This window comes from Bubalus bubalis, chromosome 3 (genome assembly GCF_019923935.1).
Source record: "Bubalus bubalis isolate 160015118507 breed Murrah chromosome 3, NDDB_SH_1, whole genome shotgun sequence".
Lineage (NCBI taxonomy): Eukaryota > Metazoa > Chordata > Mammalia > Artiodactyla > Bovidae > Bubalus > Bubalus bubalis.
Genome location: NC_059159.1, coordinates 131,909,705 through 131,930,707, shown reverse-complemented (window position 1 = coordinate 131,930,707; position 21,003 = coordinate 131,909,705). Strand labels below are relative to the sequence as shown.

The 21,003-nt window shown below is 49.0% G+C and overlaps 1 protein-coding gene across 5 annotated transcripts in view; it reads left to right on the top strand.

Moving 5' to 3' along the window:
- The first annotated feature begins 6,724 nt into the window (after positions 1 to 6,724).
- PEBP4 (phosphatidylethanolamine binding protein 4) overlaps positions 6,725 to 21,003 on the top strand; it is a 223,101-nt gene continuing 208,822 nt past the window's right edge. For 2 of the 5 annotated variants that reach the window (XM_025279195.3, XM_025279196.3), the window contains exons 1-3: positions 11,517 to 11,727; positions 11,813 to 11,949; positions 18,449 to 18,575. In XM_025279195.3, coding sequence (XP_025134980.2) covers positions 11,819 to 11,949; positions 18,449 to 18,575 — 258 coding nt within the window. In that variant the 5' untranslated portion in view covers positions 11,517 to 11,727; positions 11,813 to 11,818. Of the gene's footprint in view, positions 6,912 to 11,516; positions 11,728 to 11,812; positions 11,950 to 18,448; positions 18,576 to 21,003 lie in introns of those variants that run through there. The other 3 variants (XM_025279194.3, XM_044940126.2, XM_006040941.4) reach the window with 3 other exon arrangements.

Sequence of the window (21,003 nt, the reverse complement as noted above, 5' to 3'; positions counted from 1 at the left end):
CTCCCAGGCTCTTGAGAGAAAGCACAGTAGTTGTGGCACATGGGCTTAATTGCTCCAAAGCATGTGGAATGTTCCCAGACCAGGGATTGAACCTCATCTCCCCTGCACTGGCAGGTAGATTATGCTTAACCACTGGACCACCAAGGAAGTCCTAATTCTTAGTTTTAGTAAGTGTTCTATGGCCATGCAAGGTGAAGCTGGATGTGGGGTAGACAGTATATTCTCTGTATTACCTTTGTAACTTTTCTGTAAGTACAAATTCAACTTAGAAACAACCTGCAAAATCACAGGGGTGGGTTGAGGGGCTGCGCAAAGGAGAGCACTGGTGGATCCCAGAGCCCTTCCTTGCATTTGTCTCCATCTGTCAGGGCACCTGCCTTGATGGTTAGTGTTTGGCTCCTTCACCAGCCCTAGAGCAGGAAGCTCTGGAGGATGGTCTCCGTCCATATTCTCGGTACCTGGCACAGAAGGGCATGCAAAGATGTGTTGAATGAATGAGTTGAATGGGATCCTGGTATCTAAAATGGAAGCAGAATTGTCCTCCACTTCAGAGAAACTGACCAGGTGGGTCAGCCTGGTGTCCTGAGGAATCAGGGCATGGAGCCAGAGTGAAATGCAATTGGTTCTGAGTGAATCTCCAGGTTGTGCTGTCCCTCTGGGCTCCTTTGGGTGGTTGGAGGAGCTAGTGCTCATCTGAAAGGCCTTAAAGGGGCCACTGGAGCACAACTCCCTAGAGGTCTGTGCTCCGAGTTTCTTCCTGTAGTTTCCACCTCCTCTCTGCTAGCTTATTGTTTGTTTGTTTGTTTGTTTTTTCTGATTTGATTTGTGTGCATGTGCATGTGTGTGTGTGTGTGTGTGTGTGTGTGTGTTTAGTCGCTCAGTCATGTCTGACTCTTTTTGACTGTTTGGACTATAGACCGATAGGCTCCTCTGTCCATGGGATTCTCCAGGCAAGAATACTGGAGTGTGTTGCCATTCCCTTCTCCAGGGGATCTTCCCAACCCAGGGATGGAACCGGCATCTCCTGTGTTTCCTGCACTGCAGGTGGATTCTTTACCCATGGAACCACTGGGCGAGCCCATTAGATTTGTAGAAGCTCTTTATGAATTCTGAATATGGAGACTTCTTTGCCTATATGCAATATTTTATATCAGGTTCTCTTGATGAAAAAAAGATTTTTTTGTTTTAAATATAATATAATCTATCAATCTTTTTCATACAGTTTGTGTCTTTTCTGTACTATTTCCTTCCCCATCTTAAGTCATAAAGATGGTTTCCTGTATTTTCTTCTGAAGGTTTAAGACTTTTCTATTTTAAATTTCATTTTTAATCCACCTGAATTTTGTTCTGGGTAAAGTATAGTGTCATAATCTAATTTTATTTTTACATATGGAAATTCAGTTGTCCTGGCAGCATTTATTGGATAGTCTGTTCTTTCTCCATTGACTCCAAATGTCACTTCTGTCATGTAAGGATGTTTGAATAAGCAAATAAGACTACTGGGTGTCTGCCATGGAAGACAGCTTAGAGCACACGCTTGGTTTTCTGACTTTCTGCCCCTTTCATGACTTGGGCTATTTTTAGAACTCCATAAACTGTAGATGATGATGTAGATAACTAAAAACAATGCTAAATAATTCTCATCTATAAACATAGAAATAAATCCTGGATAGTGGAAGTTCATTTGATTTCCCTTGCCCATTGCACGTTCATTTCAACATTCCTGACCTATGGATGTATCCATTCTTTGGCTTGCCTTTGAACGGGTTGTAAGGTCTTATCAATTCCTTTATTAATAATGAGTTAAAATAGAAATTTTAACATGTATTTGTATCTGTGTGAGAGTGATGGTTTTCCTTTTCTAAAAAATTATTCGTTATATATCCAAGATATATAGCTTTAAGAAAGCCCAAAGATGGGAACTCCCTGGTGGTCCAGTGGTTAGGACTCCATACTTTCACAGTCAAGGGCCTGGGTTCAGTTCATGGTTGGGGAAATAAGATCCCACAAGACACACAGAGGCCAAAAGAAAATAATAATAATAAAACCCAAAGAGAAACCATTGGTAGGTAGCAACTACTTACTTATACAAGCTCTTCCCATGTGAGCAGTTACAAAAGGATACAATTAATAAGTGTTTAGACCCATTTCTTTAGGATGACAGCCCTAAGTACAGAGGCATGTTTTTTGCTTATGACAGTGCTTTGGGTAGGGCTTCCCAGATGGTGCTAGTGGTAAAGAATTCTCCTGCCAATGCAGGAGACAGAAGAGATGTGGGTTTGATCTCTGGGTCAGGAAGATCCCCTGGAGAAGGAAATGACAACCCACTCCAGTATTCTTGCCTGGGAAATCCCATGGACAGAGGAGCCCAGACTGGGCTATAGTCCATGGGGTTGCAAAGAGTCAGATAGGACTGAAGCAGCTTAGCACACACACACAGTGCTCTGGGTGACTGGGGGAAAAGCCCAAACAGAACACATATTCTGATATGTCTCATAAGCATTACAAGGAAACTTCCCAAAATTGAAGTAATGGTAGAATCAACACCAAACATCTGGAATGAAGGTGCCTGATTCAACTAGGCAGAAGATAATGAAGCTTCCAGAAGCTTCCATCACCCATGCATTCCTCAACAAATATTTACTGAGTACCTGCAAGTGAAACCGTTGGGTGGCATTTTGGGGGCACTCCGAGGAGCTCCAATCCTTTATGCCTCAGCACAGAAAGAATTCAGTGAGAGAAAAAGTGATAACTAAGAAATTATTAATTAGACTAGGACATTTGTGAGGCTTATAAATGGGTGGGCTAGAGGATGCCATCCCCTGAGAAGTTACTGGGCTAAAGTTTTATAATCAAAGGAAAACTGGGGCGGGGGAAAGACCACTTTCTCCATCATTTTTGAGTAGACACGACTGAGCGACTTCACTTTCACTTTTCACTTTCATGCATTGAAGAAGGCAATGGCAACCCACTCCAGTGGTCTTGCCTGGAGAATCCCAGGGACGGCGGAGCCTGGTGGGCTGCCGTCTGTGGGGTCGCACAGAGTCAGACACGACTGAAGCGACTTAGCAGCAGCAGTAGCAGCATGCTTCCATCATCAGCAACTCCTTCATTGGGCAGAAGAGTTTTCTTGTCCCTACATGGTCAAGACAAGACTGTCACGGCACTATGGAAATATTATTTCAGGCCTCAGTACAATGAGGGCCTTTACTTTGAAATTCACCTTTGCATAAATGATTTCTTTTTATGTGTGCAGAGAGCATGTCCTAGGGATCATTAACTTACTGAGCTCACTGGGCAGGATGTGACCTCAGGGACCATTGTTTTATTGTTTGGGGGCATGCTTCTGTTGAATGGTTTTGTTGCTAAGCAGGCCTGCTTGGTTTTGTGGTTAAGCCAACATGCTTTCTTAAATGATCATTAACTTACAAGGGTCTTCCATATTTTTTCTACTTACAATCCCCCAGTGGAATTATTTAATCACCTACTTTGTTTCTTTACTCTGTTCCTATCACAAGTGTTATGCTCAGTCTTGATGAAATAAATCAAAAAGTAAAAGTCTCTTCAGTGGGTTGAAACTAATTTCCTAATCCAAAGTGGAACTTACCCCCTCTGCCACCCACCCATGAACTCTACAAAGAGAGATATGATGACATGAGAGGACATGAGAGATGTGACTTGGATCTGAGCAGGTCAAAGAGCAAGTTGTGCTGCCTCCTGTCCCAGCCACAGGGGCAGTGAGGGCTTGTGCCTCTCCCGCTGGGGGCAAGGACATGTGGTCCCTGCTGGCAGAGCAGAGTTGGTGTCCTTTCTGCCCCCCACCTCCACCCCGTGTGACTGTCATCTGTGAGGGCTCCCGGGGATGTGACTGACTGACTGTGCTACCAAGAACTTCCTTCCTTGGCCCTTGGGGAAGGCCTGGTGTCATTTGTTTACCATCTAGCACCTGCTTATTGTTCAGTCACTCAGTCGTGTCCAGCTGTCTGCGACCCCCATGGACTGCCGCAGATCAGGCTCCTCTGTCCTCCATTATCTCCTGGAGTTTGCTCAGATTCATGTCCATTGAGTTGATGATGCTATCCAGCCATCCTATCCTCTGTCACCCCCTTCTCCTCCTGCCCTTAATTTTTCCTAGCCTCATGGTCTTTTCCAATGAGTCAGCTCTTTGCATCAGATGGCCAAAGGATTGAAGCTTCAGCATCAGTCCTTCCAATGAATATTCAGGGTTGAGTTCCTTTAGGATCGACTGTTTGAGCTCCTTGAAGTCCCAGGGACTCTCAAGAGTCTTCTCCAATATCACAATTTAAAAGCATCAATTCTTTGGCACCTCTGCTTAATTTAGGAGATAATTTGGTGACCAAAGACAGTCTCATCACTAAGTGGTATTTCCCCAGGGAGCCCAAGCCCCTCAAAAAGTAGTTTTCCCAGGCTTCCCTGTGGTCCAGTAGCTAAGAATCCACCTTGCAATGCAGGGGACACAGGTTCGATCCATGTTCTGGAAAGATCCACATGCCATGGAGCAACTAAGCCTGTGTGCCATAACTATTGAGCCTGAGCTCTAGAGCCCACAAGCCGCAGCTACTGAGACCTGCACAACGTAGAGCTTGTGCTCTGCAACAAGAGAAGCCAATGCAATGAGAAACCTGGACACTACAACTAGAGAGTACCCCCTACACACACACAGCCCCACCCCCGGCCCCTCTCTGCAACTAGAGAAAATCCCCGTGCAACAGTGAAGGTCCTTGCAGCTCTAGACGGTTTGTTTCTTCCTGGTCTTGCATCCCCTCTCTTCCCTAATTAGCAACTGCTTGAATCTGCCCGTTGGGACTCAGGGAAGGTCATGGAGGCTAAAGGAAGTCTATTTCCTATAATCAAAGAAATGGGGGGGTGGTGCAGCACAGAAAGGCTTTGTGCCTAGGAGGCCCACAGGACTCTGCTTAACATAATTTGTCTGCCGAGTTGAGTTTATGATTAACATCTTTATTCAAAATAGTTGTTTTCTTTTCTCATCCAACATCTGTTCTTCTCAAGATTGGGGAGTACCAAAGAAAAGTGGGGGCAAGCAGTTGCTAATTAGAGAAGGGATACCAGGGAGAAACAGTCAAGAGCAGCTTTGGAGCAAGGTCCTTGGAGCCATTTCCATTAACGGATACACACAACAGTATCTTTGAGCTGTTATGCAGACACTGAGGGGCTTCCCAGGTGGCACTAGTGGTAAGAACCCACCTGCCAATTCAGGAGACACAAGAGACGTGGGTTTGATCAATGGGTTGAGGAGATCCTCTGGAGTAGGAAATGGTAACACATTCCAGTCTTTTTGCCTGGAAAATCCTGACAGGTTGGTTACAGCATCATACCAATGAAAATCATAAAAAAATCATTGACATCATACCAATGGAAATCAAACAAATATGTCAGCTTGAGTGTTGTAGGTCTGAAAGAGTACTTGAGAAAAGCTTAAAGAGGGAAAGGGCCAATGGGCATCGAAGGAAGGTCAGATTTGAGAGTAGGGTGAAGGGAAGATGTTCCCAGAGTAGAGGAGAGTGGAGTCCCTGGAGGGGACTTTCAAAGTGGGACACAGAGCTTGGCCAAGGGAGGTGAAGCAATGAAATTCAGCACAGTTGTCCTCACATGCTGTCTAGGAGAACCTGACAAACAGAAACACAAAATCCCAGGCCCTGGGTTTGGAAAGAATGGGTTAGGAGCTTGTGAAGGGAAAGAACAGAGGCCTAGAGTCAGCAAGGCTGACTTCTAATCCATCTCTCCTCAGCCAGCAAGACCGGTAAGATGTCAAACCATCTTTAAATGCCTAAAACAAAATACATAATTAATACCTGCCTCTTTACCCTGGCGATGCTTCTGTGGCTGAATTCATCACACTGTTGACAATTTTGTGATTTTTTTTGTTTGGATGATTATTGTCCTTGTTCAACTGTGAGTTTATCAAGTTAAGGCTCTGCATCTCATGCATCTTTGTACCTTCGGCATCTGTAGGGTACCTGCCCCCAGTTAGGTGCCTGGCTGCTCTTTAAAATCCCATAAGGAGCACTTAAAAATGTACTCTCAAAGATTCTGACTTTATTCATCTGGAGTGTTTAAATGTCTACTGACTCCTTGAATTTCCTGGAAGAAATTTTCCAGAAGGAAACCGAGGCTGTCCGCCCAGATGTGGTCATTTAAAGCACAGAGAGAAATCCAGGTCCTACAAGCCAGGGACTTGCCTGTTACAGGAGCATCCACTGCCCATTTTGGTAGAACATCACCTGCAGGACACAGTTGGTAGGCCTGGCAGAACTTGGCCTTGAACCAGTGTTGTTCTTCTGTGGCTCCAGGCCATGCTTGCTGGGGAAGGGGGCACTTACTCCACCCCAAGCAAGGGTCCCCAACCCCACCTCTCTCCTATCTGTGTCTATGAGCATTTTGCTCTAAAGCACTCAGGCGCTATTTGTCTCTCAGGAACTCTGGTCTCTATGGTTTCCCTCCATCCCTCTGCAGCTCTCTTATACATCCATAGTGGGTCTTCAGCCGGCTTTACAGTGTAAAGGTAAGAGAATCGTCTATGTGATTCCCGCAGCTTTCTGTAGAGTCCTTGGAAGGAGGAATGCCAGAAAACCCACCCTGTCTTCTTTCCTATTCTCACCCACTCTACATATTAGCTCCTCCCTGGAACTCCCTAGAACTTTCTCCAACTGCCTCCCCAACGACCAACCGTTGCCTCCTCTGCTGGCAACTCCAGGAGCCTTCCCTATACTCTCCGTCGCTCAACACTGCCAGACTCTGATCGGGCCTTAAGGGCCCAGACTCTGGGGCATCCTGGAGGGAACTTTCTCCCCACCTTCTCCAGCCCTGAAACCTGCCAAGATTTCTCATCTCCCCGCAGCCTCCTCCCCACAGCTCCCACACTGCTCTGGGTAAGTGGCCAGACTCTTCTCCTTGGCATGGAGTATGAGATGTGAGGCCAGGACTCTCCATAAGGACCGGCCAAAGAGACAGAGAAACCTCAGGAATGAGAACAGTGGCCTGGAGGCCTTAAGGAAATTCATGTTTAGGGTGGTATCTTCGATTTCTTCACTCTTGTATGATTTGAGGCTTGTTATTCATGGCTTTTCTATGCTTATTTCTGAGCATCAAACATTTCTTTAACTTTCCCAGAAATGGCTCTTGGGTACATATATCACTCCTGGCGTTCTGTGCTAGAATCGGCATTACTAATGGGATTAGCATTACTGATTTAGTTCAGACAGGCCTTACCAAGGAAGGAAGTAACAGACTTGGGAAGTTTCCTTTCTATGTGGGGTCCTGATTTCCCCTTCCAGAGAAAGAAGGATCTCAGGCTGATCCTGAGAACTAGAACCCAAGGTGAAAGGTTATAGTCTTCTTGGGTTTTTTCTGAGCATGTGTCTTGAGCATATGGCTTTTTCAATTCTTCCACTTATACAGCTAGCTACTTTTGAATGTCTTAATTTCCCCAAGAGTCTCACCCTAGTTTCTGCTTGGGACTTTTAGATTGTTTTTTATGGGTGTGAAGTGAAGTGAAAGTTGCTCATTTATGTCCAACTCTTTGTGACCCCATGGACTATACAGTCCATGGAATTCTCCAGGCCAGAATACTGGAGTGGGTAGCTGATCCCTTCTCCAGGGGATCTTCCCAACCCAGGGACTGAACACAGGTTACAGATGGATTCTTTACCAGCTAAGCCACCTGGGAAGCTCTTTATGGGTATTTACCCATAATTTAATTTGGCCCGCCAGGCTCCTCTGTCCTTGGAATTCTCCAGGCAAGAATACTGGAGTGGGTTGCTATTTCCTCCCCCAGGGGATCTTCCTGACCCAGGGATCGAACGTATCTCCTATGTCTCCTTCATTGGCTGGAAGATTCTTTACCACTGGGGCACCTGGGAAATCCCACAAAAGAACACATACAGTATAATTCCACCTATATGAAATGTCCAGAATAAGCACACCTATGAAGACAGAAAGATTAGTAGTTCCCAGGTTTTGAGAGAGGAAGGAATAAGGAGTCACTGCTAATGAATTCTCTAGGCTTCTTTGGGGGGTGATGAACATATTCTGGAATTATATAATGAGGATAGCTGCACATCCTTTAGTGATTTTTATACTAAAATCCCCACTGAACTAACTGCACATGTTAAAAGAGTGAATTTTATGGTATGTAAATATATTTCAATGTTTTTAAAAATGAGGAAGGAAAGAAATGACTGAGGGGGAATTTGGTCAGTGCAGTATAGAGACTCCAGAAGGCAGAGGTGGAAAAGTTGAGGCGGGAAGGGAAACATGAGAGTCTGTGTCTGGGTGGAGAAAAAACAGGTGACACTTGAGCAGTGATAGGGGTGTCAGGCACAGGAGGCCTGGAGGAAGGAGAGGAGGGCAAAGCATTCCAGGAGCACCTGGTTCAGTAGATCTGGGTATCTAGAGAAACCAGGATATCTCAGGAAGCCAACGGTGTGGCCTGATTGATGGTGCTGGGAGGTGGTCTTAAGCCCAGGTGCCTGAAGGAAGAGAAGGAAGCTTCAGGGGTGAGCACTGAGGGGGCTGGAGTTCAAAAAGGCAAGTCTTGTGAATTCCCCAAGGAAAGGATCACCAGGAAGCACTGCATTCTGTCAGATCTCTCTGTACAAAAACAAGCCAGAGAAAGTTAGATAAATAAGCAATGGGGATCCAGGGCCTAACGCCAGCCCGAGAGGTTACTTTCCCACTGATATTTATAGAGAGTTAAGAGCTATTGAGTGAACACAAGGACCATCAGAAACAGAAGTGGCAAGTTTGTCAGGCATTCAAACTAGAATGTATGTAGCATCTAGACCCACCAAGGGCTGCCTTGGAAAACTAGACACAGACTAAGCATTGCCTCTGAGACGCTGGTAGGCTGCGGGGTGGGGAGACTATAAGCAAATTACTAAGTATAAATAGCTACAAAATAATTTTACTAACATATAAGGACAGTAAGGAAAGGAGTAAATTGCTCTGATTCTGTATAACAGCAATCTAATGGAGTCTGGGAATCAGAGGAAGTTTCTTTGAGGAAATGACACTTCTGGTTCCCCCAAGGGGGAATGGGAAGTGGCAGCGGAGTACTGGAAGGCCCTGGGGCAGGAAGGAGTTTGAAGGACAGGCAGAGAGTACAAAGAGGTGGCTAGAGAGGCAGGAAGATCCAGATCTTTCAGGGCATTGTGGGATACCTGGAAGATTCCAGGCTTTATTCTAAGAACAAAGGGACTAGAGAGGAACAAGTCAGGACACAGCAGAGCCCAAAGAGGTGTAAGGAGAGTGAATGGTTAAGGAGCATGGCGTCCAGAATCAGAAAGCGAGGGTTCAAATCTCAGGTCGGCCACCTACTACCCATGTCGCCCAGGTGCAGGTTCTCTGGCTAAATCTCTCTGTGCCTCACTCTCCCGCTCTGTACAATGGGATCATAATAGTACCTACCTCACGAGGACTATGGGGCTTCCCAGATGGTGCTAGTTGTAAATAACCCCCCTGCCAATACAGGAGATATAAGAGATTCGGGTTTGATCCTTGGCTCCAGAAGATCCCCTGAAGGAGAGCATGGCAACCCACTCCAGTAATTCTCGCCTGGAGAATCCCATGGACAGAGGAGCCCAGTCCATGGGGTCTCAAAGAGTCAGACACGACTGAAGCGACTTAGCACAGCACACATGAGGATCACAGTACGGAATAAAATACATATCATCATGAGGACTCAGTGCTAAAAGCCTGGTGCTCACTGAATTAGGAGGAATTGCTGACTCGAGTAGTCTCCCCAGGAGCAATCCTGCCCTGTGGACTCACTTCCACCTCCAGACAGCCATTCATCCTTACTAGGGTTAAAGTCTGCTGACACCCAGGAGAGTTCTGGCTTCTCTAGTGACTGTCACTCTGAAGACTGGAGCCTCTTGGTCTTGGGTGATCTTTCTGGCACTACCATCCTCTGGCTTGGGCTGTCCTGTGAGTTCCATGAGAGCAGGGACCATGCTCAGACTATCCCCACAGGCACAGGGCTCAGCACATAGGAGGTGCTCACACCTGCTGGTGAGATGGATTGGGAATGAATGGATGAAGGGATGGATGGGTCTATGGAAGAATATTTACACTATCCGTTAATTGTTGAGCATTCCCTATGTGCCAGACTCCTTACTGAGCACCTTATATAATTCATTTCATTTTATTCTCACAACCATCTTATGGGAAAGCTACTCAGAGACACTCTCCAGTAGGGGAGGCCTTGGGAAGAATCTGTGGGGGAACCTGAGTCATGCTTCAGAGAGCCTGATCACTGAGAAATGTGTTTAGTTTGTAGCCCCAAAGAAGGGCTTTTTGCTGGAAGTTGGATCCTGGAAGTAGGAGTTCAACCAGAAAGCCAGCTCAGCTAAAAATGATTTCTTCAAAGATCTAGCTGCGTAGACTGTAGAGCCATGATCTCACCTTCCTTAGCCAGGCACAGGGAATAAGAGATCATACTTGTTTTTGAAAAGAGGTACTGCATCCTAGATGGTGGTAGTGGTAAAGAATCTGCCTCAAATGCAGGAGACAAGAGGCACAGGTTCGATCCCTAGGTTGGGAAGACCCTCTGGAGGAGGGCATGGCAACCCACTCCAGTATTCTTGCCAGGAGAATCCCATAGACAGAGGAGCCTGATGGGCTACAGTCCATGGGGTCACAGAGAGTCAGACATGACTGAAGCAACTGAGCATACAAACACACACATCCTAGAGAGGCGTGGGGTCCCCCAGTCATGTGGTTTAGCTCAGAGCAGAGCCCAGGAATCCTTGGTCCCCCACACCCCTCCCAAGGTGTGAGAACTGCCTTTGATCTTTCCCCTGCCTCGCTCTGCTTCCAATCAGAGCCCCATACACTCCAGCCTGCCAGCCTGTTCCCCAAGGGAATGAATGCAGACTGCCCTGGGGTCCCAGCTGAGTTGTTCAGTGCAGCTCAACCCCAAGGCCCCCCTTCCTCCCAGTACAGCGCTGTGCATGCCACCCCCATCTTGGGCAGCTCTGCTGGCCATCTTCTCCAGGGACTATTATTTTGGGAGAGTGCTGAGTTCAGCACCACCACAAGGTATAGCTGGACGCACCCCGGTGTCCTCAGCTGGCCCTTTGGAGCTGTCCTTTGGGCCAGGCAGCCCCACCCACTGCAGCAGCGGCCCTTCCTACACAAGGTCACCGTGTTCAACCATGACCCCCACCCCACAGCCCTGAGGCCATCTAGACAGGCAGCAGAGGAGCTGCGGGCAGAAGAAGCAGAGCTGTGCAGGGGGCACCGCCCAGCCTCACTCCTGCTCCCAAAAAACCCAGCAAAGTCAGGCTCTCAGAAGCACCCCCAGAACCCAAAACCTGGGGCCACCAGCCTCCAAAGGGTTTGCGTTAAAGCCAGAGGGGCAGGCTGGCCCTCAGCCAACTAACTGCACACGGGGAAACTCAGGGTAGGAGGTGTGTCCGGGATGAGGTGGGCCGTGTGAGAGGCTTATATGAGCCCTCCTGCTCTGCAGTCTGCTAGTGCCCCGGGCAGCAGCAGGAACGAGAGACGAGTGACGGCACTGCTCTGCATAGATGGAGGAGGGGCCTAGGCCACGATTGTAAATTGAATCCAGCTGGGAGGAGGCCCAGGGCCGCCCAAGGGACTTGTGTCTGGGTGGCGGATTAGCTGCCGGAGCCCAGGCTGTGCCCGCCCTTCTCCCTGCCGAGCAGAGGGCTCTCTCCCCACCAGGTGGGCCCCCTGGGGCAGGGGCTGTGGGTGGGAAGGGCACCCCCTGCTGAGGGCCCGGCAGCTCTGAAGACTCCTTCCTTTCCAGGTGCCCATGGGCTGGACCATGAGGCTGGCCACAGCAGCCCTGCTCCTGGGCCTCGCGGTGGCGGTCACTGGAGAGGAGGAGGACACAGACTTGTGCGTGTACGAGGCCCTGCCCGACAACGACGCTGTCCTTTGCAAGTAAGGCTGGGTGCAGAGGGAGGGGGGTCTCCGGGAGTCCGGGGCCACTGGCTCCCACTGCAGTGTCTGCGGACAGGAGACTCAGACTGAGATCGAGGAGAGGACTGTGAGACAGGCCTGTGCCGTCAGTCCAGAGGGTGGTCCTCTCAACACCAGGAAGGTACCCGGATCTGGCCACCTCCCCTGGGGCCTCCAAACCTGAGGGGCTGGCCTCACCCTCCCTGCTGGGACCCCAAGAGAGACCATCCCTCCCCTACAGCCTGGAAGGCTCCCTTCCCCCCAACAAAGTAGCACTTTCAAGAAAAATGGCATTTGACAGAGACTGTGTAACCAGACCCTCCCTGTGTGAGAGGTGGTTGTTTGCTTTTCTCAAACAAAGCCCCGGAAGTGTCAGGACAGGCTGGAGTGGGGCCATTGGACATTGTCCAGAGAAAAAGCTGGGCGTCAGAGGCTAGCTCTGTCCCTTCCAAGGGCACAAGCTTCTCCCACTCTGTGTCGGAGTCCAGCTCGCTCCTCACCCATCGTGGGTCAGAAGAACCGGTCTTCATCACCCTGAACTCATGGGCCATCCAGAGGGCTCAGGCCATATTGCCCCCAACACCCTCTGCCAACCTGGTGGCCGAGGACGCTGGCGTCACACTGAGGCCATTGGAAGTAAGAGAGGGAGCAAGGACTCACCCTTCTTACTCTGTCTCCTTGAGTACATTCGAATTCTTACAAACATTAACATTACTTTTAGAGAGATAAATATGTTTTTTCCTTAAAAAGTTAGGCAGCTGAATTCCGCCACCTCCCCCTCCCCCAGAATGGCACAGATTTTGTTCCCATCAGTACAGTTGTAACTCTGATGAGACAGTGCTGGGTGAAATTTTGCGTGAGGGAAGGCGGGCGGGGCTGCTGCTCCTATGTGTGCAAGGTGCTCTGTGGAGCAGGACCTTCCCGGGGGCGGGCAGGCCTTTCCCTTTGGTGGGCTGGTCAAGCCCCTCAAGCTGGGGAGGACAGCGGGGCCAAGGCCATGATCACCGCCCCATGCGGAGAACCTCAGTGCTTCCCATGTTCACTGTGGGACACGTGGATCCCATGTATTCGGTCACCATGTACGGAGGGAACCCACCGGCACCCAGATGCCCTGGGCTCAGCCCTGCAGGCATCCACAGGCTGGTCTCCTGGTGGCCTGGGGACCACAGCACATGCAGGAGCTCCAGTCACCTGGTACGTGACGAGAGTTCTGCCAGTGATTTAGAGTCCTTGACCTATTTCATTGTTACCATTACCCCACCAAGTACGTGTTATCAATCTATTTTGCAGATAAGAATCCCCAGAGATTAAATAACCTGCCCATGGTGCTGATATACCTGACCAGGGGCAGAGCTATGATGCAAACCCCTGCCCCCACCGCCCCACATCTGACTACACTCCTACTCTTTCCCCACTCACCTTCAACTGCTGACCCTCGTCCAGGGCCCAGAGCATCTCAAGTGAAGGGAATTGTCTTACAGCAGTCCAAGGGGCTGCTATAACACAGGGCCACAGACTGGGTGGCTTATAAAAAACAAAAAATTATTTCTTACCATCCTAGAGGTGCTTTCCTGGTAGCTCAGATGGTAAAGAATCTGCCTGCAAAACAGAAGACCCAGGTTTGATCCCTTGGTTGGGAAGATCCCCTGGAGAAGGGGATGGCAACCCACTCCAGTATTCTTGCCTGGGAAATCCCATGGACAGAAGAGCCTGACAGGCTACAGTCCATGGGGTCTCAAAGAGTCAAACACAACTCAGCAACTAACACACACATTCTGGAGGTTGAGAAGTCCAAGGTCAATGTGCCAGCAGATTGTTTGTCTGATGAGATCCCACTTCCTGACTCATAGATGGCTGGATCCTTGCTGGGTCCTTGCAGACTAGAAGGGTGAGATAGCTCTCTGGTAAGTCTTTTCTATCCTATTCATGAGAACCTCACCCTCATGACCTAAGTACCTCCCAGTGGCCCTACTTCCAAATTTCGTTACCTTCAGGGCTAGGATTTCAACATATCAATTTTCAGTTCATTGCAAGGAGTCATTCTCAGGACTTCTTAGAAGATGCTAGCAGATCCCCAGTTTGAGAACTTAATGGACTTCCAGCATTAAGCTTGCACGCTAGGACATAAGTTTTTGACTGCAGATCATCATTGCAAGAGGGAAGCTTTGACTTTATGACTGCTGAAGATTTTTTTGGTAAAAGATCCAGGGGGTCTTCCTGACCCAGGGTTTGAACCTCAGTATCCAGCATTGCAAGCAGATTCCTTACCATCTGAGCCACCAGGGAAGTTCATTAAAAGATCATCACGGAATGAGAACACGAATGAACATATCAGACTCCGAAGTTGAGATCAGGACCTCCTGTTCTGTGCCCCTATCCCCAAGGATCCTGCTCAGTTCAGGCTCCTGACCTTGCTGAGAGACTCCCCTAGAGAAGCGCCTCCTCTCCCGGGTATTGTTAGAATCTAACAGGGAATTCTTGAAGTTAGCACTCAGGACCTAAAAGTATTACTCTATAAGGGAGGAATTTCTTGTGCTGTGACAAGCAATGGAGAAATATTGTTAAGAGAAAAGTTCTTCTAGAATAATACCTTACCTATGCTTGAGGGGCTTCCCTGGTGGCTCAGGTGGTAAAGAATCTGCCTTCAAGGTGGGAGACCCAGGTTGAGAAGATCCCCTAGAGAAGGGAATGGCAAGCCACTCCAGCATTCTTGCCTGGAGAATCCCATGGACAGAGGAGTCTGGCGGGCTACAGTCCATGGGGTCACAAAGAGTCAGACATGACTGAGTGACTTTCACTTCACTCTTGAGGAAGACAGACTAGACCAGCAAAACCACTGAGAGTCAGAACTCTAGGTTCAGTCACAGACATGAAAGAACCAAAGTCACCCAGTGGGTGAATCCACTCAGCCCCTCTCTCCTTGCTGCCTCGGCCCCAGTGGCCCCAGTGGACTCTCACAGGGACACGACCTGCTTCCCAAAGTCCTCTCTTCTGTACTGAAAGCCTCCCACATCATAGAGGGCACCCTTGTGTCAAGGCTTGTGCCTTGTGACTTGTCACAGTCACCCTTGTGACTGCCCTTCTTTAACTTCACCCCCATTCTTCCTAGTTTTGTCCCAGGCGCTACATCGAACAAGTCTAGCCTCTCTGTCCCTGGAGGGTCCTTCCGATGTTTGGAGACAGATGTCATGACCCTGTCCCCTGCCTTCACCTGCAGTTCTTTTTCCTCTGAGCCTCCACCTCTCATCCTTCAATTCCTCCTTGGGGGTCTTGTCCTGGCCTCCTGCCTTAAGGAAGAATTGGTTGGAGATAGACCCACATATCCACACTGAGAACCACGCAGCAGAGGGTGGGGTGTCCCCTGAGTCCCCAGGCGCCTCTATGAAGGCAGCCTTCCCTCCATAGACTTTGTGTCTCCCTTGCTTTGGAGGTAGCTGGGATTCTGAGCTTTTTTCATCCTCAGGGAGCTGTTTTTCTCTGATCTGATTCTTATGATGCTGAGTGACTTCTGTGAACATCCAGTCAAGGGAAGTGCAGACAAGCCTGTGCACTCCTTCTCTGTTGCTTACAGCAGAGTTCCCCAAACCTCACAGGGGCACACATTTATCGCCCCAGTTTCTCTGGGCATGGCCCAGCTGGGCACCTCTGCCCAGGTTCTTGGGAGGCTGTGGTCCACCTCTCGGCCCATGGTGATAGCCTCATCTGAAGAATGAGACTTGGAGGCAACATGTGGGCTTCAGACCCTGGGCTGAGAGTGTCCTGTGGGTATGACGGGGGCCTGACTGGATGGACCTAACTCTTGGTCCCCTGACACCCTCTGGGGCTTTGCTTGCATGCTCAGTCGTGTCCAACTCTTTGTGATCCCATGGACTGTAGCACGCCAGCCAACCCTGTCCATGGGGTTTTCCAGGCAAGAATACTGAAGTGGGTTGCTGTTTACTCCTCCTGGGGATTTTCCTGATCCAAGGATGGAACCTGTGTCTCCTGTGTCTCATGCATTACAGGCATATTCTTTATTGCTTGAGCCATCTGGGAAGCCCCTCAGGGGCTTTAGGCCTGATCTGAGAGGCAGCAGAGAGCAGTGGCTTGAAGCGAGATTTTAGTTCCCTCCCCAGGAATTGAACCTGCAGCAGCAGCAGCAGCAGCCCGGATAAAAACCAGGAATCCTAGCTACTAGTCCACCAAGGAGCTAGAGGCGAGAAGCAAAATTCCCCTGGCCCTTGCCCCCCCTCCACTGAAAAATGCAATTCTCAAGGAGGCAAAAACTGTAAAACCGAGTATGAAGTTTATTATTAGAGACACAGCACAACTGGGAGAGCGCACAGATAAACAGTTTGTTAAGACAGAAGCAAGGCAGAGATGCACCCTGGAGAGAAAGGGTGTGGGCATCTCCCCTAGTGGGGAACGCAGCAAAGAGGCGGTTAAGTCATTTATATAGGGCAGTTCTTCTGGGTCTTTGTTTATCTTTGGCCAATTATCTGATTTCTTTTTCTACAATTGACCTGCCCTAGGACCCTCCCTAATATTCATGCACAACTGTTCTCTGAGATAGATTCCAGCCCAGAGGCCTATGGGAGAGCCTCAGCATCACCTGCTACGGGGTGTTCCCGCCTTCTTTTTGACCCTCAAGGAGGCTTCCTGTCCATGTGTAGCATCTCCCTTGTCGCATGGAGGGGACATTTGTGACTGCTTGATCTTTTACTCAAACAGGGTGTAACCCTTCTCTGTCCCGCCATAGCTGTTATCTTAAAGTAGCCACAAGAAACAAAGCCTGGCTATTTGCCCTGTTTCTGTTATTATTTCTATTTCAAAGTACAAACAGGAGGATGATTGTAAATACCTAACCTGGAGCCTACTTACTTCCTGTCTCAGGAAATGCAAACAGAAGGCTAGTTGTTAAGTGTCCCTCCTGAAACCTGTCAATCTCCTGCCTCAGGCCCACTCACAAATGTCAGTTTGATGATTTTGCTTAACTATAAGAAGATCAAACCAATCAATCATAAAGGGAATCAACCCTGAATATTCATCGGAAGGACTGATCCTAAAGCTGAAGCTCCAATACTTTGGCCACCTGATGGGAAGAGCCGACTCACTGGAAAAGACCCTGATTCTGGGAAAGACTGAAGGCAAAAGGAGAAGTGGGCGGCAGAGGTTGAGATGGTTAGATGGCATCACAGACTCCACGGATATGAAATTGAGCAAATTCCAGGAGATAGTGAAGGACCGGGAAGCCTGGCACGCTGCAGTCCATGGAGTCACAAAGAGTTGGACACGACTTAGCGGCCGGACAACAAGAACATTTAAACATTTGCAGTAATTCTACTGGGATAGAAAAAGGAGACACTTGTGTTGCCTCTGGTCCTCAGTTTCCTTCCTCCCCACCCTTTCCCCCCGCTTCCAGTTCTGGGCTGTGGGCTGAGTCCCCATCTTTCTGCCAGAAGAGGGTCTCCTCTCTCAGCCTTAGATCTCGATGCTGCCGTGGCAGGGGGTAAAGGCAGAAACAAACCAAAAAGTCCTTAAAATGTTGCCATGAGGAGAGATGAAAACCCATACTCTACAACTTCTTCAAAAGTTATTAAAACTATACCACCTGAGGACTTCCCAGATGGTCCAGTGGTTAAGAATCCACTTGCCAATGCAGGGGACACGGGTTCTATCCTTGGGAACATCCCACATACTGCGGAGCAACTAAGCCCATGAGCTGCAACCACTGAGCCTGTGCTCTAGAGCCCAGGAGCTGAACTACTGAACCCAAGTGCTTCAGCTACTGAAGCGCACACACCTGAGAGCCCATGCTCCACAGCAAGAGAAGCCCGTGCTCCACATGCAATTAGAAACCTGAGTACCGCAGCCAAGAGCCCCTGATCACTGCAACTAGAGAAAAACCCACATGAAACAACGAAAGGCCGAGCACAGCCAAAAATGAAGTAAATAATAACACTAATAAGGAAAGCACAAGGAATGGCATATCGAGAGCCTAGGGTAGGGACAACGGGTGACCCACAGAAGGGAGTTATGCAGCTACTGCTGGGATTTGCAGGCATGGAGAGGGTCTTGATTGTTTAAAGAAGTTTGTCCCCATGAAGAAACCTGTGATAACTTGCTACACCTTTCTTTGTGTAATAAGAACATTCCAGAAAAGCAACATAAAAATATCATTCTTCTATACCCAGCCCTACTTTAAAGACACTGATTAGGTTTGCCTATGGATTTTTTTTTTTTTTTGAGAAGTAAACACTGACAGTAATGAATACTTTCCAACCATTGATAACCTGCCAGGCCCTGTTGTAAACATCGATCACTGCTTTACCCCTCTCACCAACCCTACAAATAGGTATTATTAGTATTCCCACTGTACAGGTGGAGAAACTGAGTCACAAGAAGTCAAGTAACTCAAGCTCCACAGGTCAGACTGAAGCCTTATGCACCCCCAGTGCCCCGAAAACCCCAACACGAGCCAACCACCTCCCTCTCTCCACAGGGGCCTTAAGGTTTTCTACCCAGAGTTGGGTAACATCGGCTGCATGATCGTTCCTGAATGCAACAATTACAGACAGAAGATCACTACCTGGCCTGAACCAATCGTGAAGTTCCCTCAGGCCCTGGACGTGAGTGAGCTGGCCTGGCTGGAGTGGGAGGGTTGCTCTGAGATCCGGGTTCCCTCTGAGTCTGTTCCTCTGGGTGAGAGGAAACCACGTGCAGAGCCAGCTGAGCCGGGATTGGTGGCACCAGATGGCTTGTTGCCATGAGCGTGTGCCTCCATTAGAGTGGCCCACTGCCTTGGAGGAGGCTGGGGTGGGTAGCAGGGGCTGCAGGCCACAAGCTTTGGCATCGTTCAGGGGGTGCTCCACCCAGGGACTGGCCAGGGGATGCAGAGGGTGGCAAGGAAAATGAGAAGGGAGGGCTCTATGGGGAGCTCTTTCTCAAGGTGCAGAGTGACAGGGTTTTCGGAGTGATCTAGATGGGGAGGACCCGATTCATATGGAGCAGTGCTTCTCACGTGGGCTGAACAAGTGGAGGTCAGAGCCCTTGACTCTTGGGCATCTCAGTATGAGACCCGCTCGGAAGTTGGCCCCGACTTGCCCGAAATAAAAAAGAGAAACATTCTAGGAACTGGATAGAACTATTCCTTTTTCTGGAAAGGGATCGGTGCCATCTTGTTCTGGAAGCTTCTCTCCGTCTGGGAATGTGGAAAGCCCGGGGAAGGGCGATGGGAGGGGGCAATAGGGCTGCAGTTGTCAGGATAGCTGGGCCAGCAGCTTAGTCGCCTGTTCTTTCTTCTTTGACTCCAGGCTGAGCTCCCAGTGGGTCAGGGGGCGGAGGGTAATCCTTGCTTTATCTGCAGGTTGTAGTAGAAGGTGCCAATGTCAACCTAGGCACAAGGACTCTGATGTGTTCGGGACTCGAATGGGCAGAGATGGAAGGGTCATGGCCAGGATGTGAGCACAGCACACCTCTGCTAGCCTTCTGACCCCCACGCATCATGGCAGGGGGGGCCGCAGAGGGCTCCACACCTCTGTTGGCCCAGCCTGGGGGCTGTCAGCACAAGGATAACGAGATGCCAGGTTCTCGAGTCGGGGGATGTGAAGACTACTCAGAAACAAAGAGGGAGATTTTTCTTTTCTTTCTATTCTTTTAGCCATGGCTTGTGGCTTGTGGGATCTTAGTTCCCCGATTTAGGGATTGAACCCAGGGCCCTGGCAGTGAGACCACAGAGTCCTGACCACTGGACCGCCAGAGAATTCCTGAGAGTTTTTTCTTTCTTTAACTGACTTTCACTATCAGGGAACAAATACATGGTGATCTGTCTCATAATTGATGAGGCTGAGAACATGAAGCTTTGACAGGCTATTGTGTCTGCAGCGTTGACAAACATCCTTTCCTCTGGGAGGCTAAGCAAGCTAGTCATGAGAGACTTTCTGGGTGTCCTCTTCCTCAGCCCTCCCAAGCCTGCCACACATGCACACGTGTGTGCACATACACACACACATGCTCATGTCAGCCCTCCCCACCAGAAACCCTCCGCCTGGGTCATAACATAGATAGGTGGGAGAAGTGGAGGAAACATAAGCCTCTGTGACTGTAACTCAGGGCAGGAGCCTGTTCCTCCAAGGAAAGGTATAATGCTTACTCCATGAGACAGGACTCTTGACTTCACCCTTAATTCACTTGTCCTTAAGGAGTGAGGAGTTTGGACCAAATACTTTCAGAGCCCAATGACTGTTCCAAGAGGGAGTCTAAGCCAAGAGCTCCATTCCCAGTGATATTGCTCCATTCCATGCGATGTTGTCACATATGTCCACTAGATGGCAGTGTAGACTTTCCTGAGTCCCTGGTGCTCTTGGCCACAACAAGTTTGAAGCCAGTTTGGGAAGCCTTTGCATTTGACTTGGACTAGGCTGCAGTCCATGGGGTTGCTAAGAGTCGGGCACAACTGAGCGACTTCACTTTCCCTTTTCACTTTCATGCATTGGAGAGGGAAATGGCAACCCACTCCAGTATTCTTGCCTGGAGATTCCCAGGGACAGAGGAGCCTGGTGGGCTGCCGTCTATGGGGTCACACAGAGTCGGACACAACTGAAGCGACTTAGCAGCAGCAGCAGCAGTTGGTACTGATGGTCCTTGGGCATGAACACAAAATGCAAAGAAAATATCACCCCCTCCAGATCCTGCAATCTCCCACCCTGCCTCAGCCCAGAGTGGGGCAGGGGAGAAAACCTGGAGATTTACGAAGGATGCAGAGCTGTAGATAAGAAATCCAAGGAAAGCAGAGATTTCACAAAGGACAGTCTGGCCAAAGTGGTGGAAAGAAAGAAAGGAAAAGTAGAATTCTACTGCTATAGAACTATAAAGTTTACAGAAATCTGTCCATTGAGAAGGCAGGTTCAGCTAGAGTGTCAAAAGCTACCATTTATTGGGTGATACCCACTTCATGTTGAATACTGTTCATGCATTGTTTCATTTAACGTGCTCATCAAGTTAAGTATTTATTTAGTTGAGATTGTCGGTGGCAAGAGACAAAAATCAACTCAAACT